Raw genomic sequence first — 21,732 nt, forward strand, 5'->3', positions numbered from 1 at the left:
TAAGATGTGTTCAGTGTACCAGAAGACAGATATTTTTTTTCGACGGGACACGTTAAATAAAAGGTTATTTACTCACCTAGCAAAGCTTAGCCAGGCAGCTGGCAAGTTACTTCCGTTTCGTTTTAGTACATTAGAGGCTTTACTTAAGTTGGAGCTCCTCGCTCGAAGGATTTTAACTATCGCTGGTCGGCTGTTTGACTCCAAAACCTCCCCAAGAACAAGATCCAGTATCCAGAAGGGAAGAAAATTGGGTTAATTCCACGGTATTTGTTGATATTTTGTGGCTTGATCGGAGACGCAGTCCACCTCTGTTCTTTCTAACCCTTCCTGACAAGTTACGTCCCCTTTCCCGAAAATAACGCACTGGCCCTTTGTAGAATACGGAAGCTGATTGGCTGACTGGCCCGTCACTCAAGATGACGACATCAAGTCGTTGTTGGACCCACTAGCAGTAAGGTTGTGTCTTTTCACTTGTATTATGGGTACAGAAATGTATAAATACATTAATAAAAAAAACGATGGTCCCCATATGATTAACAATAATATTGAATATTTTTTTGTCAAATGGTGTTTCCAAGGTCAGGAATGAACATTCAATTTCAACTTGTAGTCCAACATGGCTGAAAAGTGGCCACAAAAAAAATTTCATGTACATTCCCATGACAACTGGGCTATTCAATCTGCTGAGGAAGACCGTGTCATGTGATCGAAAGCTCCAGATCATCGTGGTGAGGACATTTCAATAAAATGTTTTGGTTAATACTTGGATTTTAGCTAAGGATAAAATGGGGTTGAGGTACCTGAGCTACCTCATTTTGGGTTAAAGGTTAAATATCCCTTCCAGACATATTCGAAGACCTAGAATTAAATGTTTTGAATAATAAATTTTCTAACAAAAAGTACAACAACTTCTTCTGCTTTATTGAAAAATCCAGAATCTACAAACCAAATATTTTAATTTCAAAAATATAATTTTTTATACTGTAAAGTCAATTATCTTATGTTTCTACATCACACTTGTGTAAGTTTCACATTGGGCCATGATTGGCTTCCAAACTAGTTGTGAAGTTGTAAAGTAACAATAAGCAACACACACTTTTGAGTGGAGGTGGGATTAGATTAAGGAAAACCTCCAGAGAATTAATTGTCAATGTAAGGAAAAAATGAAGACAAAGACAGGGAACAAACAAGGACTTTTCACTTTCATGGACTTCCTAGTTATGCACACTTTCTGAACTCTGTAGCAGGGTTATCATTCATCTTTGCCCTTTTGTGGGAGGCAAAAATGTAGGTAGTTCCTTCTAGGTTCTCATTTGAACTATCTAAATCATCTTTGTGATTGAGTTTCCAAAACCTGACAATACGTTGTCATAAGCTATGGTTGTAATTACCACCGCCCCATCGCTTGCTAATTTGCATAACTGTCCTTTTGGATATGGTTGTGTACTGTGAGTGCATTCCAGTGGAGAAGCAGTTCCAACCTCCACATCTCATTTCATACACTAATTTTGAATAAGTCAAGAATTAAAAAAATAAATAAAATCAGACGTGACTGATTTGCTTAAAACTGGAAGTCAGCAAACTCTCTAAATTATGTCACCACAAAAACAATTGATGGAGTTTCCCCAGAGACTGCACACGTAGAGACCAGGTGTCAAAGTATAGTGACATTTATATATCATGATATATAAATAGTAAAAAACAGAAAACAAACAGATAAGAAGAAAAGATGACTTTTTGTCCAACTGATCATCATTAAGCTTAAGGTCAGCTACATGTAGCGTCCCTGAGCAGGTATAACCATTGTACTTACTTACTACATTGAACTCACTGTTTTTGTATTAAGCTATAAGAGCATTTTAAAGTGTTAAAGCACAAAGGAGTTATGGCTTTTGACAAATTAACAAAAATGTTCATAAACACTTTTTTTCTACTTACAACTTCAATGTAATGTGTAATATACCATTTATCATATGTTTATATTCTACTTATAGTTTCTACTTTATTCACAGTAAAGTGTTCCCAGGCTTGGTATTTTGTATTTTCTCACATCAGTCCCAAGCTTTCTTACTTATCTACTTACTTCCTACAATGAAAAAAGGATGTGAAGACACAAAATGGGTGGTTCATTTTAAGGACCTCCCATGCCACATCCCAGTTATCGCTTATTGTCTTAAAGGAAGTACGAGAGAAATTCCCCATAATCATGGCCGCAAAGGGCAAGTAGAGTTTTAGATGACTAGAGAACAGTATTTGAGGATACTAGTCTGACATTTAGTGAGATTGAATGCCTGCTCTCATTTAGAAAATAGCATGAAATGCAAACCCTACTCGACTTTTTGGGTTTTATTATCAAAAAATATGCCTTACCACAAAGTAGCTAGATATCACATGGTGAGTCAGAAAAACACATGTGAATCAAGGCAAGTTCAGCGGATTGAGGTTAGACTGAGACAAAAACAAAATATGTAACATGACTCTTTGGGGATTTCCACATAGCTACAGTATGTACCCTCTGAATTGTCATTCTAAGGACAGGTGCAGAGTGACCTGTGGTTTATCAGACATGACTCACAGTGCATACATTATTCAAAACATGATTCATTTCAGTGTCTTGACATCAAAGATCAGAACAAATGTGCTGATCTTCGATATATTGATGTCATATTAGAGATTCTCATTAGAAATCAACTGTTTTATGGTGGGGGGGGGGTTCCTCATTCACATAGTGATGGAAAAATGATTTACAGCTTATTTTTTGTGTTATCAAACTTGGATTAAGACAATTTGGCTATATAATAATATTTATAATAAATATAAAAAAGACAAGAAACAACAGCAACAATAAATAATATTAAAAGCAATAGAAGAAGTAAACAGATACAACCAAAAACACACCAGCAATCAGAGATATAGATATTAGAAATGAAAAACATAAGACACAACAAAACATAATACATAGCAGTGTGTGCTGAAATAAAATAAAATAACAAATGATACAAAATAAATCACAATGATACACAGGAAATACTGTGTAAATTAATAAAAAAGCTTGATTATAAAAGTGTGTTTTTAAAAGAGATTTAAAAGATGAAACAGATTTATGTAGCCTAATTTCCTTCAGTCTTGAGCCTCGATTGTGGAACAACCAGAAGGGTCTTTCCGAAGGATCCATGGCTGCGTTCTGGCTCATAAAGGTTTTCATTAAAAGGTTGGCAATATAACTAGGGACTATACCCTTCCATGCTCTAATAGTTATCAGTGGGATATTAAAATTAATTCTAAATCTTATTGATAGCCAGTGTAGATTTACTAAATGATTATGGTCTATTAGTGCCTGATTCATTCTAGCATCAGCACATCAGCAAGTCAGAGATGAAAGACTGATTTTACATGACTCATAATTAATGAGAACTTTTCTTTTAACCAACTTTGGCGTGAACATGTTCATTATTAAGGTTTCAGAAACAAATCACACTGTGGGAGAGAGCTGTAGACCTTGTTGTGTCGACCACAATGCACAGCAGCAATGGATCTTTAGCTCCCCCTATTGTCAACAATGTGGAGCTGAGTGTAGATCATAGTACCTAATCGAGTCCAGAAAAAGCACGAAGAACACAGCTATTCTAAAATTGATATTCATAAGGTGTCAGTGTGTATATTACAATGCAAAGTTAATGAGCATTAGAGTCATCAGGCTTGACTATAAGAAGGAATCAATATTATAATAATATAACTTTTATGGCTGCGAACTTCTGTATTTATGATCTACTGAATTTTCAAAAGCAGAGATAAATAAAAGAACGTACAAATTAAAATAAAAGAAAATTCACTTTATTTCTTATAGTTAAACAGAACTTACACACAGTATGTAGTGAGCAATACACTAATTTACAGGTTTTGAGCTGAATTGTATATATATATTTGTGAATGATCAAGACCTTTGAATATCCCATTAAACTTGTCTAATTCAACCTACCACAATCATTTCTTTCTTCTCTTTGGTCCTCTGGCTCGTTTAGCCGAACGTGCTTTGATTCACTGCACTCGTGTCAAGTTGGCAGCCATCCTTCAGTTATCACAGTACTGTACCTTCGATGGGGACAGCATCAGCACTGTGATAACTGAACCAGGGCAGCCTGTCAAATCTAGCAGTGCGGGGCTTCGCTCCATTCGTCATCCACTCATAATATCTGTGCTCTAGGTCAACAGGTGCAAAGATGACAAAGTTTTTCCTGTTGAATTTTTGCAGCTTATTTTCTGTTATAAAAAACATATAGACGTTGCATCTCCAGCATTCGTTTTCATATAAATGATTTTAAGCAATATACAGAAATATACAAATATCCTTCAAACCAGTGGTCACCAGCAGGAAGTCTGCTGCCCCTCTAACCGTGGGAGATTTTAAAATTCCACATTTTGGGGTAAATATAATAAGACGCCAGAAAATAAACTAACACAGTCAGAGTGAAAAAGGTAGAAAACATGAACTAAATTTCATAATTTCATTAGGGGAACAGAAATAAACATGCAGACTTCTTAAGAGGATGTGAGAACTGGAAAAACAGTGGAAAATAAAAGCAGTCCTATATGCCTTATGCCACTCTGCGTCAATAAAGTCAATGGCAAATGTGGCTCAGGAGTAAGTCTTGGGAGTTATAGGAGTCAGCTCCCATATGCACGTACAACAGGACGATGATGTATGATGAAAGGTCTACCTGTGTCTGAGGGGTGGGCCTGTCAATAATGCACAACCCCGACATGTGTAATCTGAACTCAGTGGCCCTGCTGGATGTGAATCTGTAATTACAAACGTTGTACAATTCTTGGAAATGTGATGACGATGCTTGCTTTATAGTCATGTGTACTATCCTGATGCACGTTTTTTTTTTTTTTTTTTTTGCAATCTACTTATCCATATTTAGTTTATTTAGCTGCTCGTTATTTTCTTTGCCTCCTGCGCAGAGGGCTCGTTAATGTTTCATCTCATAAAACAACCACGCAGATTTTTTTTTTCCCCTTTCCTGCTAGGACTTGGTCGAGACAAACTACTGTATATTATTCATACCAACCACAAGGCCGAGTGACGTCAGACTTGTTATGATTCTCCTCGCGGGCTCCGCCCCCCCACCCTCGGCGCGAGAAGCCTCTCGAGCAGTCCGGTGGCGTCGCTGGCCGACGTCGCGGCTCCTCCTCCTCCTCCTCCTCTTCAGTCCGCCCTCCGCACTTCATGTAAACAACTCCATTAGCCCCTCGCTGCACAGGGCCAAAAATGTTCGTGTCAAAACGCGAAAAGCAAAAAAAAAGCAACATGTGTAATAATAAGTACAACAGGGCTGAGGCCAGGCACAGTGTCTGAGGGCTCCGTTTGTTGTCACCAGTGTCTGTAAAAAAAGAGAGCCTGTGAAGAAAAGCGCGTCCATATTGCATAAACCCACAATGTAAATAAGTGGAGAATGGCTCATAACCCACTAACAGTGAAGGTAACAGGCAGCAATACGATACCAATGCCGTGGAATAAGGACAACAGCGAAAAATCTGTGCCAAAGCTTGTTGCTGTTTCCTACAAATAAACAAAAAAGTTGGCCAAATCTCTAAACAACGCCTTTATTTGTGTCATCACACAATAACATGCATACCTGCTTTATTCGGGCCACTCTTTAAAAAGCGACTAACAGCCAAATGCAATGTTCGTAGTGAATATTGTGCAGCCAAATGTTAACGCCCAGCATTGCATACACACCCCTTTCCTAGGAGAAAAACAAACAGCATGCATGCATGGATCCCATATATAATCATTTATTCTTAATTACATTCCCCCCGCGTTAAATATAAAACAAATAATCGGCTCACTTACCTGCGTTTTCCCCGTTTAATTCTCCGTGTTTACATGAATATTTTTAATGACGCAGCAAGACCACACAGAGCAACGTGATTGTCGCCATTTTTTGTTGTTATTGAATTCTCCAAAGCCATGTGACAAATTGATAATGAACAAACAGGTTCAAAAACAGGCTTCCGGGTGTTGAGACAAAAAAATGAGTTTCTCGAGGGTGAAAAGCGGTCAATCTTCCGAGTTGTTTGTCTGGTGGATTAGTCTGCTTACTCCACTGACTGAAGACTGAGAGCTGTGCGCAATATTTGACAGCTCCGGGACGCTGCCGCCGCCGTATGGCTCGCAACAAGTACTCACTCGAGTCCTCCCGTCCGCAAAACGTTGCGCGGTATGACAGCGACTCATGTGCTTTTCTGCGCCCGCTGCCAGCAGTGCAAAACCATGAGCAATAATAACCCTATGAACCATAAGCAGTAAATAACCCACAATAACTTCATTCTAAAAAATCTGATTCCAGAGAAATGCTGTCAACAAGTGGTGGAATCCAAGAGTAACTATTTTTTGTATCAATTAATGGCATTACATACATGCATATTATTTATTTAAGTTTATAATAAAGTTGTGTAATCTTAACTTTTCTTGGATAATTCGGAAAGTTGATTATTGTAGAGGGATAACTACACTTTTCTAACCAAATATCAATGTTTTTTATCGGGTCAGGTGACATTAAACTGACTGACACGCTTTTTTATGGCTTTCAATATATATTTGTGACATTAAGCTCTTGACTACAGAAAGCTTTGTAACAAGCCTCAACGTGTATTGAAGGTGGGATTATCTGATTCCCCTCGAACATATTTGTAGTTGTGAATCAAAATAACTTTATGCAGACTTTGTCTTAACCTGCTGCACAAAGAGGGATTCTCTCTGAATTTTATTTTATTTCATTTTTAGTAATAAAAACAACATTTGTGCTTTCAACTTGAGTTAGAACTATGAAAAATTCTTAAAAGCTTCTCCTTCTCTTTCTCCTTCTGTTTGATAGACAGATATAATATTCTTGCAAGGACGTTTTTACAGTTTCCCCTCTCTTAAAGGAAACTATAGCCAGTAACAGGCTTCATCTGTTGTTGTTGTTGTTGCTGCTGTAGGCGACAACACTTATAGTATATAGAAAACTACAGTAACCAGTTTACCCCGCATGATTCATGCGAATCAGTCATCCGCATTTTTTCTGGATGATGCGCGCAGAAAAATAGGGCGTTGTGGCGACTCCCTCATTCATTCGCAGAGAAAAGTCTCTCCTTAAAGACGTAGAGTAGCGTAATGTATCCATCACAGAGCTGAGGGGAAAAAGAGGAAAAGGACTTCGATCCGAGAGCAGGATAGCCCCGATGTGCGCATAGAGTGAGCTCTGCGTAAAGATCCGCAGGCTGTAGAGATAAGTTGAAATTTACTTTGACAAGAATAGTTTGTACCTCTTTGATCGCTCATGCGTGCAACCGGTTAGGAGTTTAATTAAGAGGTAATTTGACTTCTCTCGCGCACAAACAGGAACAACACCATTTGTGCATCCTAGAGCTTTTACAGTTGGAGCCTGTGTTGTTTGTGGAAGACATGGCTAAGTTATTCCGGGCTGCTATAATGGGTCCACCAGGATCAGGGAAAGGAACAATATCCAAGAGGATTGCGCAAAGCTTTGGCCTGCAATATCTGTCCAGTGGCCACTATCTGCGAGAGAGCATAGCAGCAAATACAGGTATGGTAATTCTACCCATCTGCTGTAGCCCGAACGTCAATACTGTGATGCCAACACGAAGAACTACAGAAAACAAACGCGTCGTTTTCCACCCTGAATGTGTGAATTTGACAATTCTTCCAATTTTCTTCACAAAAGTGTCATAAAAAAGATGAAGTCATTGCTGCAAAAAGATTGTTTGCAGAAGGAAGTGAGATGTGTGTATTGTCTGCTCCACTCTTCCTAGAAGGTCATTCAACACTTAGATACTATTTTGTCTTTATTTGATTTCAGTTTTGTTGAGCCTATAGACTTAAGTAGCAGAAGTATCCCAACCCCACAATGACTTACTCCAGTTAAAAACCCCATATCAAGGTTTTTATTATAATTATTTCCCCAAACTTACACCTTAAACCGTTGAATGTGTGTGTTTAAACTTCTTCATTATAGCTACCCAACTGGAATTGATTTAATTCCCAGCGTGAGCCAAATCCATTCTGATAATAAAACAGAGTTCAGTGCTGAGAGCTAAAGTAAAAACATGTGTGTTTGGTTGCCATTACTAACATACCCCCCCCAAAGTTCTGACGTGCTAAATAGGGTAACTTGAGTCTTTTTTCTTTTTTTTGAGGATTTATAAACCAGTGAGTTCAATAGGTGTGTTCCTTCAATGACTCCAGTGACTTGGCATAAATATTGATTTAATTATTCACCGCAGGCCCCAGAGTTTCCAGTGTTATTTAGTTTTAAATGAATAAGACAGGAGAGGTTACAGGCAGGAGTTTGCAGTGACAGTTTTAACCATTTACTTGTCTCTGGTCAGATTACAGTTACAGTGCTCTTAAGTTGTTGTTGTTTTATGAAGGCCTGGATAAATTCAACAAGCCCTGTCCTGTCCTGTGTTGTTTTTGATTTGAACAGACCTGCACTGACTATGTTTGTCTGTTGTGTGTCAGAGGCAGGTGTGCTGGTGAAGACCTACGTAGAAAGAAGCATGCTGGTGCCTGACCATGTTATGACCAGACTGATGCTGCCCCGACTGGAACAGCTGAGCGGCCACAGCTGGCTGCTGGACGGTATGAAAAGTAGTGTTTGTGTTTTTAAAAACAATCAGAGTGCATAATCTGTACGTCACTCTACTGATGCACTGTGGTCACTCACAGCAGCCTCCATCCTTTGTCTTGTTGTGAGGAAATATGCTCCTCATAATGCAGCGCCATGGCCGGTTTTGTCATCTGCTGGCCACCCCTTAAATCTGATTGGCCAGCCCAGATGCCACCCCCAAAATCCCCAGACTCATAGCCATGTTAGAGGCAGGGCCATCAGGCAAGCTTTTGATTTTATACCTCTACATGTTCACTAACATGCCCCCCAAAGTGCTATTTACAGTGCCTCCTTCACTTTAGTCTGAAGAGTAAGTAAGGGGAAAATTACGCTCTACATTAACCTACATCTGTAGATAATTAGTACTCTGATGTACTGAATCCACTACCAGCAGGTCTGTGCATGCTCTCAACTGTTACTCAGCCTACAGTAGTCATAGAGGGTTTGCATCACATTCAAAATGATCAAAGAAATCCTTGAAAAACTATCTTTCTCTTGCAAGTTTCACAATTTATCATTTATTCCTAGTCTGTGCCAAGTTTTCACTCAGTGACTTGTGTTACAACATTAGGGATATAAAACAGGTTTATATGGTGGAGATCAAGTCACTACAAAGTGATAACACCCGTAGGAATATCATTACATTCTACATTGTCAAGTTTTGTGAATGTGATACATAATAATTTACATTCTTGCCATATACAGAAGTACAAAAGCACTGGTTGGAAATGGCCATGGGTGTGTTCTAGGTTAAGAAAGTTATAGAATACAGAACTGCATGTGTTTATATGTTATCTGGTAACATATTTAGTTTGAGACATTAGTAACATCTAAAATGTCCCTTTCCGAGTTAAATATTATCCATTACCTTCAAGACAGACGCCAAACATTGATGAAACATGCTTAAACCTGAAACATGATCTCTAAACAAATAATTTTGGTTTAGCAAGAGAAAAGGTCAACAAAAGCAAGGTTACACACACACACACACACACACACACACACACACGCACGTGCTTGCATTTATCCCAGTTCATGTTTATCTCATGACTCTGAGCTGAGTTATTAGTGTCCACAGCATATTGATTTACATGCTGTTCTTCACGCTTTTGAGTTCATAAACACATCTACACATATATATCCTCCAAAAATATATTGTACTGTACAAACATAATATAACAAAATAAAACACTGTCTGCTCTCTGTCTCTTTCCCTCTTGTAACGTTTCACTGGTGCCTTACCATCACTTCTTTGTGGGCAGCATGATATTCTGGTGGTTAGAAAGATTTAACAGCTCTTAACAAAGGAGCATACAGTGGGATTGCCAGTTTCCGCTCTAAAGCGTAAGGAAGCAATAAACAAAACAAATGCTTGTAGACCAAGGCATACTGAAGCAAAACAAAAAAAGCTTGGTGGTTTGCGAGAGACAATGGCCTAAAAACTAAAGAAACTACATTTACAGTGAGGAATATGAGACTATAATATACTATTTGTAGTTCTGCTTCTGTGCATCTACTACAGTTTTTAAGGGGTTCTACAGGGATAGAGCTGGTGGTCTGTCGGTCCAGACTGAAGTATTTCAAAGCAATTGGATGAATTGCAATGAAATTTGGTACATACATTCATCTGCCCCTCAGGATCAATGGTCAACAGTCATCAGGTCAAAATGTCAATATGTTTATACTTCAGTTTGTGACCACGCCACAAAATGTGCAAAATAACCCGAATGGACAAATCTAGTGTTTGGTTTGTCCCTGCTGGGCTACTCTAGAAACATGGTGGTTCAACATGGTGGACTCCATGGAAGGTGACCTGCTGCAACAATTCCTATATTCAGGTGATTATACACTAATGAAAAACGCCTACGTATATTATATTCCATTACTGCCAATAGATCCTCCTAAATGTTACATACCTTTAACCTTTAAAACTAATGACGTCCTCATCAGCCTCAGCTGTACTTTAATGCTAATTAACAAGCAAAATTAAGATTACCTGCTCAACATCAGCATGTTAGCATTGTCATTGTGAGCAGGTTAGCATGGTGATTTTAGCATTTAACTCAAAGCACCAAAGGGGCCAAAGTATTGCATCACAAAGCTGCTAGCGTGACTGTAAACTCTTGTCTCATTATTACTGCTGGTGGTTCGTCCAGGTCATGTAACGGAGAGCATTGTTTTTTCAGCAAGTTCATTCATCTGTACATAATCTTGTTATTATGTCACAGCTACAGGCCATTACACTGGAAACCTGGAAACAGCTTGAGTCCAAGTTTACTTGCATTAGGGTACTCATAAGCAAACAATTAAACAGGAAACACAATATGTATGTATGAAACTGTGGAATGGTCTATTATTCATGTGCAGTACCGCTTCCTTATGTTACTGCCTCACAATGACGATCATTAAAAATGCAAATGCAACGCAGTCTTATAATTGATGACAAAATAAAAGTCATACATCAATGTATAAAACTTTAACTGTTCCTGGTTGACCATGTCTCATGCAGTTTCCCTCTGTTCTTTGTCTAGGTTTTCCCCGGACTCTGACACAGGCCCGAGCCCTGAACAGTTTGTGTCAGCTCGACTTGGTCATCAGCCTCAACATCCCCTACGAGACTCTGAGGGAGAGACTGAGCGATCGCTGGATCCATCCAGCCAGTGGTAGAGTCTACAACATGGGCTTCAACCCGCCACGAGTGCAGGTCTGTGACAGTATACAGTGCTTAAAATGTCCTGCTTGGCATTTAGATTTCTTTGTGACATTTTATTGATTTCCTGCAGGTCAGTTTTGTCCTTTGAGTTTCTTCCTCAAAGGATTTGTGTCAGTGGGTTTTGGAGCTGGATTTAATGTCTGGCTTCAGCAGGGTGGAAGCTTGTCAAAATGAGCGATTGGAACCAGATGAAGGACAATCTCCTAACTCATTACCTCAACCTTCTGCACAGCAACAACACTCCTGCAGCTTGCTATTTGGCTTTACAAGGTCCCTGTTGTCACACGGATGTAATTCACTACTTCATATTGTTGTCTTTTTTAACCAAAATCTGTAGTAATAACCTTTATTTATATGGTAATTTATAAAATGCTTCACAGACATAAGAACTGATAAACCAATAATCATACTTACAAGTTTATAACATACATTATAAACACAAAACATTTACATGTCTAATATGCAGTAGGAGACAACTTGTGTCCTGTAGTTAAACTCTTGAAGAGAAACATTTTCATCTTTATAGATTCTGGATTTTTCGATGAAGGTAAAGAAGTATTTGTCATTTTTAGGATTGAATAACCTTTTGTTATAAAAGTTGTTATATAATTTTGTGGGAAAACTATTATTCAAAGCATCTTTAATTAAATAAAATAAATTAAGTATTTAGTGGAGATTTAAAAGAGGATACTGATAGATTATTCCAGAGATTTTGGTGCCCTGACAGCAAATGGCCTCTGGCCCTAGTGTACCTTCTGTATTTCTTACAGGACTGTGTGTACCATTGGCATCAGTATGGCCCCCCTTCAAGAAGTTAGTCACATGGTAACGTTGGTGTGCAGCCTTATTTATTAAAGAGAATGCACAAAATAAAAAATAAAAAAATTTATGTGACATAGGAGGCATTTGATACCAATTACATGATAGTACCTTAGGTTGGCTATAACATTTTTGCATTAACAATGGCTGGAAAAATCAAGGATCATGCAGCAACTGGAAATATTTACCAAATTTCATGACCATTGCATATCTGAGCCCCAAAAGATCCTGACATTGACGCAGTAATGACAGCAGATATGTGTCTACCTGCAGCATGAGTTAAATTCTACTGTGTTGTGCTGTAATCCTCTGTGATGGGATTTCAGTGTTGACCTTTGTTGCATTGTTGTATGTGTGACCTTCCCCAGGGTAAGGATGACATCACCGGTGAGCCACTGATTCAGCACGATGATGACAAACCAGAAGCCCTGATGGCCAGACTGAGACACTACAAAGATGTGGCCAAGCCTGTCATAGACTTATACAAGTCAGTAAATAACTCCCTTTCATTGGAAAACCTACACTATTTTTAGCAGTGATTTCCCTGCAGGCAGCCTTCAGTGTCAGTTCTTGCTTTTAACATATACAAATCTGATTGAAACTCTATTGAGATAGCTAATCCAACAAAATAAACATTAAGCAGCCTTTAGTTTTCATGTGCAATGTTGCACATAGAAAATCAAACCCAGATCTTGTGGCATGTGGTAGCTTCTTGCATTAATTATTTCTCAAGTCTAAGATGTTTTTTGTACGGAGCCCCCCTGGTGACATTGGATAAAAAAAAAAAAATGCGTGGCTATCTCATGGCCATGCGTTATTATTTCGTGGCCACGAGATAGTTAATGCGTGGCCACGAGATAATAACGCGTGGCCACGAGATAGTTAATGCGTGGCCACGAGATAATTATTGCAGTCATTTCCATGCAGGGACTGTTGATTGTTAACATGGACAAGTTTGAATTAATTTTGGCGATTTATGTGGCAAAAGTGCGGCGTCTTTGAAAATATATAAATGTGCTGATTATGCGTTGAATTATGCGATCGCATAATCGCGTTTTTCTGGAGGGACTGCATTTAGCATTACCAACAGTGACATGTCCGGCTTCACTTAGACGTAAGCTCCTCCAGCCCGTCATAGCATTATTATTGACATTACACTCAGCATGACTCTTGAATACAAAAGCAGACTTTAAACTACTTTATTCATGAATAATAAACAGCATCACTGACAGCTCCATATGGATAACCATCCCGATACTGAAGGTGAATTATCTTGTGGCCACGCATTAACTATCTCGTGGCCACTCATTTTTTTTTTTTTTATCCAATGTCACCAGGGGGGCTCCGTATTTTTGTGATCAATAGTTTGTTTTATTCTATAATAAAACCAAAAAAAAGTGGTCAGAAGAACACATTTTTCTTGGACGGACATTTGAGGTAATTACACTAATATGAGTTGCATCAGTTCGTAATGATAATTTACATTTGTATTAAGTTAAAGATAGACATACTTAAAGGGGACATCCACCAATTTAAACCCACCAAGCTCTGTTGACAGGTCTTGGAAAGTCCTACTGCATATGTAAAAAAAGTGTGTCGGTCAGGGGTTGAAGACTACAAGTTTGAAAATGAAAAAACCCTGGATATGGGGAGTCAGAAAGACGTGAGCTCACTGGACCTCTGTAGACCGCTTCTCATATTTGCTTGAGGCTAGTGGCTCGTAGCTACGTGTTACATTAGCCACGACTAACATAACACAACCAAATCTCTGACTGTTGCTGGTTGAGTTGCATTATTGGTAATGTAAGTGTCAATTTTGCCAAGGAGGAAGAATGTGTGGAATAAAAACATGTTTCTGCTGCATCGATTTTAATCTTTTTTTAATAACTGTCCATCGTGAGTCTGATAATGTTAAAGGAGTGCCATGCTAAATGGATTTCCCCTTTAACAACAATCAATCGATAAATATTTTAGTTTATTCTTACCAGCGTTTCTTCCTATTGTTCTCCTATTTCTTCACTCAGGTCACAGGGAGTCCTGCACTCATTTTCTGGTACAGAGACGGACCGGATTTGGCCTTATATCAACTCCCTCCTCAGCACCAAGATGCACACACAGCCATCGGATGCCTTCCAAACCCAGACACCCTGACACTTCTCTGAATGAAAACACCAGAGGAAACATCAAGAAGCTGCCAGAGGAAGTGGGGTGATGTTTCTACTTGCTGGCCTCAGCTTTGAGTTTCCTCATTAATAATGAGGTTTAATGAGTAATGGACAAGGTTGCTGATCAAAACTGTAGTCGACCAACATCACTCACTTGTTGTTTTTTTAAATCGATGGTTTTGTGCAAAGCTTTATTGATTGTGTTGATTTATGCGTTATTATAGTGAAATGTCCAGATATTTCAAGGAAATATCAAAACTGATCATTTATGTAAATCATAGTTTTACACAAGCACTCGACATGAAGCAATTCTTAAAAAGGAAAAGAAGATAATTCAATGCAATTGTTCCGGTTTCCACACATTGAATTTAAATTATAGCTCATTTAGTCAATCTGTGGTAACCAGAAGTTAAAAGAAAAAGTAAATAACATATAGAAAGGATTCCCTTCATTGTAGTTCTCCAGTATCAAGATTTTATTACTAGAAACCAAAGCTAACTCCAACAATATTAAACCAAAAAAACAGAATATTAAAGGACCAGTGTGTAGGGTTTAGTGGATTCTAGTGGTGAAGTTACAGATTGCAACTAACTGAACACTGCTCACGTCTGAATTTTAGGACCTGAGAATTAGAACCGGCTGTGGAGTGTGAAGGAGAAACTACAGTGTCAGCGCAACTCGCAAAAATGGCTTTATCTACAGCTAGCGTTTGGTTTTTCCAGGAAGGCGATTCGCCACATCTGTAGATAGAAACTGCTCATTCTAAGGTAAAGGAAACACAACATTTCCTATATTTAGTTGACTATACGCTAATGAAAACATACCTATGAGCATTATATTCCATTTTTTCCAATAGATCCTCCTAAATGTTACACGCTGGACCTTTAAGTGTTCGACACATTAAATATGTGATATCAAAATATATAAAATTATTGTTGTCATGAAAATAAAACTTTAAACAAAAGCAGACATAGGAAATATTATATACATTATAATATTGTTACAGATTCGATTTATTGCACTATAAATTATATTTTTATAATCAAGAAAACAATACTACATTGCTGCCTTTATGAATATACTAATTGTGGAGTAAAACCCTTCAATTATCCTCCAATGTGCAAGTGCAAGTTGTAATTTTTCATTGAGCAGAATCCACATAACAAAATCAGTCTGATTTGTCTCACCGCAGCCTCATGTGACAGATTCAATGAGGGCAATACTGACATTATTCATGAACCAAAATCAATCTTGGAAAGGCTGTTACATATGTACATATTCCGTAGAACCAGTTTTTAGTCCGCTCAGTGTTTAATATCCATCAATTACACCAATAATGTGCACTGAATAAACTGCTCTTCTTTACCTTCGTACTGAAATGCTGCAGAATCTTATGCAATCTGTAGCTGTTAACATGCAGTAGTATCCACTGGGCTGGTGTTGGACTGGTGCAAGGAACCCTAATAATCACTCTACAGCACAATCTGTGGCTGGGATGAAGACCAATGCACAGAATATAGTGCCTTCAATGTTGTTACATTCCTTTAAATGTAGGATGTTGCTGTGAGATTTCAATCACCAAAATGTCACAGATTGTTGTTCATAAAATGTAATGTTTTTGCAGCGTTTGTTCAACTTTTAAAATACTGCTGGATTTAACTTTAATAAGGAACAGGTCACTTTTATGATTGTGTCATATGTAAGGGTCTTATTTTTTGAATGTATAAATCACTGTTGCAGGATAACTTTTCTTATTAAGTGATTGGTTAATGTGTAAATTATTTCTCACCCTACAGAATATCTTGTGGTTCATCATTATATTTCCACCCAGTGGCACAACATGTGAGTTTGCCTTTTACAGTAACTTAAGCACACTAGTGACCAACCTGTGCAACAAATAGGCTTTATTTGTATTTTCCAGCTCCAGTTAATGCTGCAGTTTTTAAACAAAATGTGACCATCTAAATTCATTATGAAGCTTCAAAATGGCAGCATACACTAATTCAGGGATTGGCAATGAATAACCCATTACATGCAAACATTATTTTTTTTATAATTTCTTTTATGAGATCAAAACTGCCTATGTAATGTTTTTTGTGGAGTTTTTGTTTTCTTTATCTAAGGATAGTGGGTGTGTTTGAGACAATGGCAGACCAAAGATACATAAAAGACGCACCCTGACTTTTTTACTCTTTTTTGCTTGAGTGACAATAGGATGAGTCAGCAATTCGTGTCAGTGGCATGGGCTAAAGTCTGAAATCTGTAGATGTTGATTTGATAAAGCAGGGATGTGTAGGAACCTCTGTTTTAAACTTTGGTTTCATGTTGGGGAGCACAGTGTGCCTTGATGATCAGTGTGTGTTGTTGAATGAATGGGCGTGGTGCAAAAATGTTGAGTTGTGTATGACCACACCCCACTGCTGTTGTGTAACGCTACAGTGGGTTTTTTCGTTCCTATTTTTAAACCATGCTGTCCAAACATGTTACATTCCAGGGCCAATAAAACTTGTTTCACATGGCCACTTCGACTGTCTTTGTCTGGGTGTATTTACAGTACATGCACACATCTGTATTGTTAATTTACTGTGTCTTAAGATCAGCTAATATTTTGTGGGGGAAAGTAACTAAGGGATAGTACTGTACTTAAGTACAATTTTAGGTATATAACAGTATCAATGGTTCCATTCCATTAAGTGTCCCAGTAACAGTGACTGTGAAGTAGCAGCACAATATCCTCCCCTAAGTGGAATGCAGCTATCATTAATACACCGGTGAGTGTCCTGCTATGACATGCCAAAATGTCTGCTCTGCAACCAGTCCATTAAAGTTGGTAGAAAGAACTAAAATGATCTCCACCCCTTCCCAGCTGCAACATTATAGTGACATACATATGAATGCATAACTAATTATAATCCAGTAATATAACATATATGATTATAAAAAGGACCATTCTGCATGATGAGGAACTTTTTATATTTATATGCTAATGCCTTTGTACTTAATAAGATTATGAATGCAGGGCTTGTACTTAAAGTTCCCCTACAATCAAAACTATGTTTTTCTTCCTGTTCCTCCAGTTGGATGTTTGAGCTTCACTGTGCAGAATGTTGTATGTGCAGTGTTACTACAAAGACGTTTGCACATGAATCTGCTGAAAGTGAAAACTTCCTCTGTGCTCACTGAAAATCTGATTTTAAGGGGAGTGGTCTACTAGCATGATTTGTGACATCACAAATAATTTGAAAGTCAAAATTGGTCCAGTATGCAACTTAAACATGTGTGATGTGGAAACTTGAAGCCGCCAGTGCACAAACACTGAGAATGGACATTAGGAGACATCTTGTGTCCAGCAGGAAAGCTTTAGAAAGGAACAAAATTAGCATATTCATGGTTTGTGGATGTTTTAATGAGGTAGAAGGAGTCAATGCTTTTCTAAGGATTTTAACACACATGTTATTGTTCAGAGCAGATGCTTTAAAAGATGTCTACATTGTAGTATTGCTACTTCACTTAAAAGATCTGAATACTTTTCCCACCACTGTAAGTGGGACACTGTCAACTAATTCAAATTCATTTGGTTGGGTGTAAATTTCCTCATAGATGTTTTTAACATTTGTTTCTCTGTCCAAACATACTGTTACAAAGATGACAGAGTGACAACAAAAAGCCAAAATAATGACAAAAAAAATAAAGGCTTTGATAAGCTGTTTCTTTCTTTCTTTCTTTCTTTCTTTCTTTCTTTCTTTCTTCTTTTTAACAAACAAAATAAAAATAATAGAAAGTCTTTGCTCCTCCCTTCTCCGCTCCTTGATCTTTCATATCATGTGAGAAAAACAGGAAGCAGCAGGAGGGTGTGCTAACTATAACACAAAAGCTGTGGTGGACATTAAAAACACGTCCTGAAAAACACACGCGCACACACAACCATGCGTGCATGCAAATAGGAATAGTGCCTATACTCCCAGTTCTCCTGTCTAATCCTCTCTGTAAATAAACCCCATGTGCATTAGAGCTTGTTTGAACTCCGGCTCCACTGTCGGATTACAGCCTCATCTGCTGTGTTTACCTTTGACAGAAGGCACAGCGCTGTAGTTTGTGCATGCATGAAACATAATGCAGATTTACAATATTTCCCTCCTGCATGGCAAAAAGTCTTTATATCAATACGTCCAAACCCTGAAATACAGCACAGTTGGGTGTTGAATTTCAGGGCTTTGTAACCGCCTCTTGATCACTGTCTCTATGGGGACCTCTGCTGTAAGAAAGTGGTGCTCAGCCGAAAATGATTGAATGATATTTTTAACCTCCAGAGCAATTGTTGCTGCATATCACCGGTATGGATTTCTCGATTGCTGCAGTTCTCTGTTATTAAAGAGATTCCCTGCAGCAGATTCACATGCGGTCATTGCATTACAGCCTGTTTTCTGAAGTCCACCCCAGGTTTTACCAGCCTGTCTCAGCCTCACTGACAGCTCATGCAGGATGCGCTGAGCGGCGCACTTTCTACTGTACACATTCATCTCGTTTAGACTCATCCACATTTTCTACAGATCTGCAAATCGCCATCGCGGGACCTTGTTTGTTGCTCATGTGCCAAAATGTGATTTTATTATGCCGTGGCCTGGTGGTGCTGCCTCAGTAAAAAAAAAATTACCGACGGGGGGGTTAACCGGGAGCTGCCGGGAAATTCTTGCATGACAGCGTGTGTCACAGGACGTTTAACGCTTTGACCTTTGACTGGCAGCGAATGACAAATTAAAGGTCGGTATCGTGAGCGGAGCCGGGGTTCAAAGCGCATCTCCACCTCGGCACAAGACAGCGCTCCCCGGGAGAAATGGTAGAAACCGATCTGAAAGGTAATGTCATCTTTCTGTCTCTACTCAGTCTGAATGTGATTCATGTTTTATTGGCAGAGAAGGGGGAGAGAGCATCATGATCCGTGTGTGGATGTTACATAATATCAGGCTACCTCTGGAAATCCACATCAGTTCCCCCCTCCTCCACCACACACGCACACACACACACACACACACACACACACACACACACACACACACGGTGCATCTCTGCACGGTGGACAGAGAGGTTGCCATCAGGATGCACTTGTTCCGCCGGGGAATGATCCGTTTGCTCTCACAAATTCATCTAAAATCACCAACTTGTGTCTGTGCTCAGGGCCTGTGTGTGTCTGGATGCGCACACGAGCATCATGAATGACATCATTTTGGGTTATTTTTGTTCAGGTGTCGATTTTTTCCCCCCCTCCCCACATAGCTGATGTGTAATTACACATTTTATCTTTCCGGTATAGGCTAGATATTATTGCTACTATTGCTTTACCCGTCTGATAAATGACATCTCTTAGGATTAATGAGAATTTAGAGTGTGAAGGTTGCCACTTCAGCTGGGGTTTTTCTGTCAGCTGATGATTTCGGTAACGGCATTTGAGGACACCCTTTAAAGGCGCACAGCCCCAAGTCCGCAACCCACGTACGCCTGTAATATTAAAGAGGACAGGTGTTTGGTTTTTTAAGCCTCGTTATTATTTTGCATTCGGGCATGATTGGTGTCTCTTGTATCTGGATCATCAGTATTATCATCATCTTCATCAACCGGGGGGGGGGCAGTATGTTGAGTGGAGAGCTCCTCTCTTGTGCTGGCCAATAGATATCAACAGCGTCACGCACGTCACGTGAGCAGCTTAACACAGCTTGGTGTGGCTTCATGTTGTGACCATCAGGCACTGAGGATAGTTCACACTGTAGGCACAAGTGGCCCAAATCATTTATTTTTATTTTGCTGATATGTGATTTTTTTTTTTCCTAAATCACATGAAATTAGATTTTTTTCAGTTCTGATACAGGTCTGATTTTTTTCAGTGTGAACAGTTATTTAAGATGTGACGTGACACTGTTGATTCATGTGACTTCTATGTCACTTAAGATCAGGGATCTCAAACTGCAGGCCAGGTCCATCCCCCTCCCTCCCTCCGGCAGGCGTCATGATGTCAAAAAAGTATTTCGCACATTTTGCGGCCACCATAGTTTCTACCTGGCACTTGTAAAGGGAGGGAGAAGCGAGTGAGTGGCAATCTGCAACTACACCACTAGATGCCACTAAATCCTACACACTGGACCTTTAAGTATAAGTATTAATGCTAGTAATGGAAATATTTTGAGAATATTGTGTTTTCTTGTTGCACTTTGATGACAATACGAGCAATAGCCCAAGGCCAATGTAAGTTTGAGACCCCTGCTCTAGATCTACGTTCGTTATTCGGGTCACTTCCAGAGAATTGAATAAATAATGTGATCCGCCAAACAAAAAGAAGTCTGATCTGAGCAGTAAATCCTAACTGAGCGCTGAGGCTTGCTACCTTGTTCACCCATCAGGCTTCAGTGAATCATTGCTGCCATATCAGACTGACCCCTAATAACATCGTCACAGTGAAACAGAAGTCAGAGCTTGTTTAGTTTCCATAATGTGACATGTTTGTGATGGGCCATGTGGGTGGGGGTTCGTTTATCCTACTTATTTTATTGGATCACTTTAAAGTGGGCATGGCTGAATGGAGCAATTCATTAAAAAATACAAAAATAGGCCCTAAAAATAGCACCAAAAGGGCGTCTGTGGGTTGAGCTGGCGACCCATGTACTGAGGCTGAGTCCTTGCTGCAGCGGCCCAGGGTTCGAATCCGACCTGCGGCCCTTTGCTGCGTGTCATCCCCTCTCTCTGCCCCCCTTTCTTGTCTATCTTCAGCTGTCACTATCATAAAGGCAATAAAAGCCTAAAAAAATAGCATCAAAATATACTTAGGTAACAAAAGTAAAAGCACTCATTATGCAGAACGTTCCTTTTCAGAATAATGTAAATTGTATAATTGTGCTTTAATGTTGCTGCTTCTTATGGTGGGGCTCATTTTAATACATTTTCTATACTGCTGGATAGCTTGTGATTGTTTTTGATGATTATATTTTGTTTTATAAGTAAGTAACAAAAGTTATTGAATAAATGTACGGGAGGAAAAAGTACATTATTTATAATATTTAAGTATAGCACAAGTGCCCTTGAAATTGTAGTCAGCTACTTGTGCAATTGTACTTAGTTACTATCCACTACTGGTTTTATATGGTTAACTAAATAAAAAATATTTAAGGTAAAGGAAGAAAAAAGAGAGGGACTTAAATATGATGATTTGTCACATATTTAGCATTTAACAAGATCTAAATGAATAATCCGAATTTGGAAAATATTTTAAATTTGTGTCTTAAAAACATATAATTTCACTACTAGATGAATAGATTCTGTTGTAATGCCTCTGTTTATGGTGCGTTTAAAAGAGCAGTTGCACAAGGGG

General features: G+C 38.8%; 3 protein-coding genes and 1 long non-coding RNA gene across 4 annotated transcripts in view; 2 read left to right on the plus strand and 2 right to left on the minus strand.

The window, feature by feature from the left end:
* jak1 (Janus kinase 1) overlaps positions 1–343 on the minus strand; it is a 34,041-nt gene extending 33,698 nt beyond the window's left edge. The window contains exon 1 of the mRNA XM_051376162.1: positions 77–343. The gene's annotated coding sequence lies outside the window, so the exon portion shown is untranslated. The remainder of the gene's footprint in view (positions 1–76) is intronic.
* A 3,475-nt stretch (positions 344–3,818) lies between these two features.
* Positions 3,819–6,324, minus strand: LOC127350033 (uncharacterized). The gene is made up of 2 exons (XR_007880509.1): positions 5,858–6,324; positions 3,819–5,750 (listed from the first exon to the last, which is right to left on the minus strand). It is a non-coding gene; the product is annotated as an uncharacterized LOC127350033 (long non-coding RNA).
* Positions 6,325–7,118: 794 nt separating this feature from the next.
* On the plus strand, positions 7,119–16,901 carry ak4 (adenylate kinase 4). Its single transcript, XM_051376188.1, has 5 exons — positions 7,119–7,595; positions 8,531–8,650; positions 11,210–11,382; positions 12,579–12,697; positions 14,235–16,901. Exons 1-5 carry the CDS (start codon positions 7,454–7,456, stop codon positions 14,359–14,361), a joined length of 681 nt encoding a protein of 226 aa, XP_051232148.1. The 5' UTR covers positions 7,119–7,453; the 3' UTR covers positions 14,362–16,901.
* Positions 16,902–18,832: 1,931 nt separating this feature from the next.
* Positions 18,833–21,732, plus strand: part of dnajc6 (DnaJ (Hsp40) homolog, subfamily C, member 6) — a 43,941-nt gene continuing 41,041 nt past the window's right edge. Inside the window, exon 1 of the mRNA XM_051376170.1 lies at positions 18,833–19,231. The gene's annotated coding sequence lies outside the window, so the exon portion shown is untranslated. The remainder of the gene's footprint in view (positions 19,232–21,732) is intronic.

The sequence above is a fragment of the Dicentrarchus labrax genome, unplaced genomic scaffold (genome assembly GCF_905237075.1).
Source record: "Dicentrarchus labrax unplaced genomic scaffold, dlabrax2021, whole genome shotgun sequence".
Classification (NCBI taxonomy): Eukaryota; Metazoa; Chordata; class Actinopteri; family Moronidae; genus Dicentrarchus; species Dicentrarchus labrax.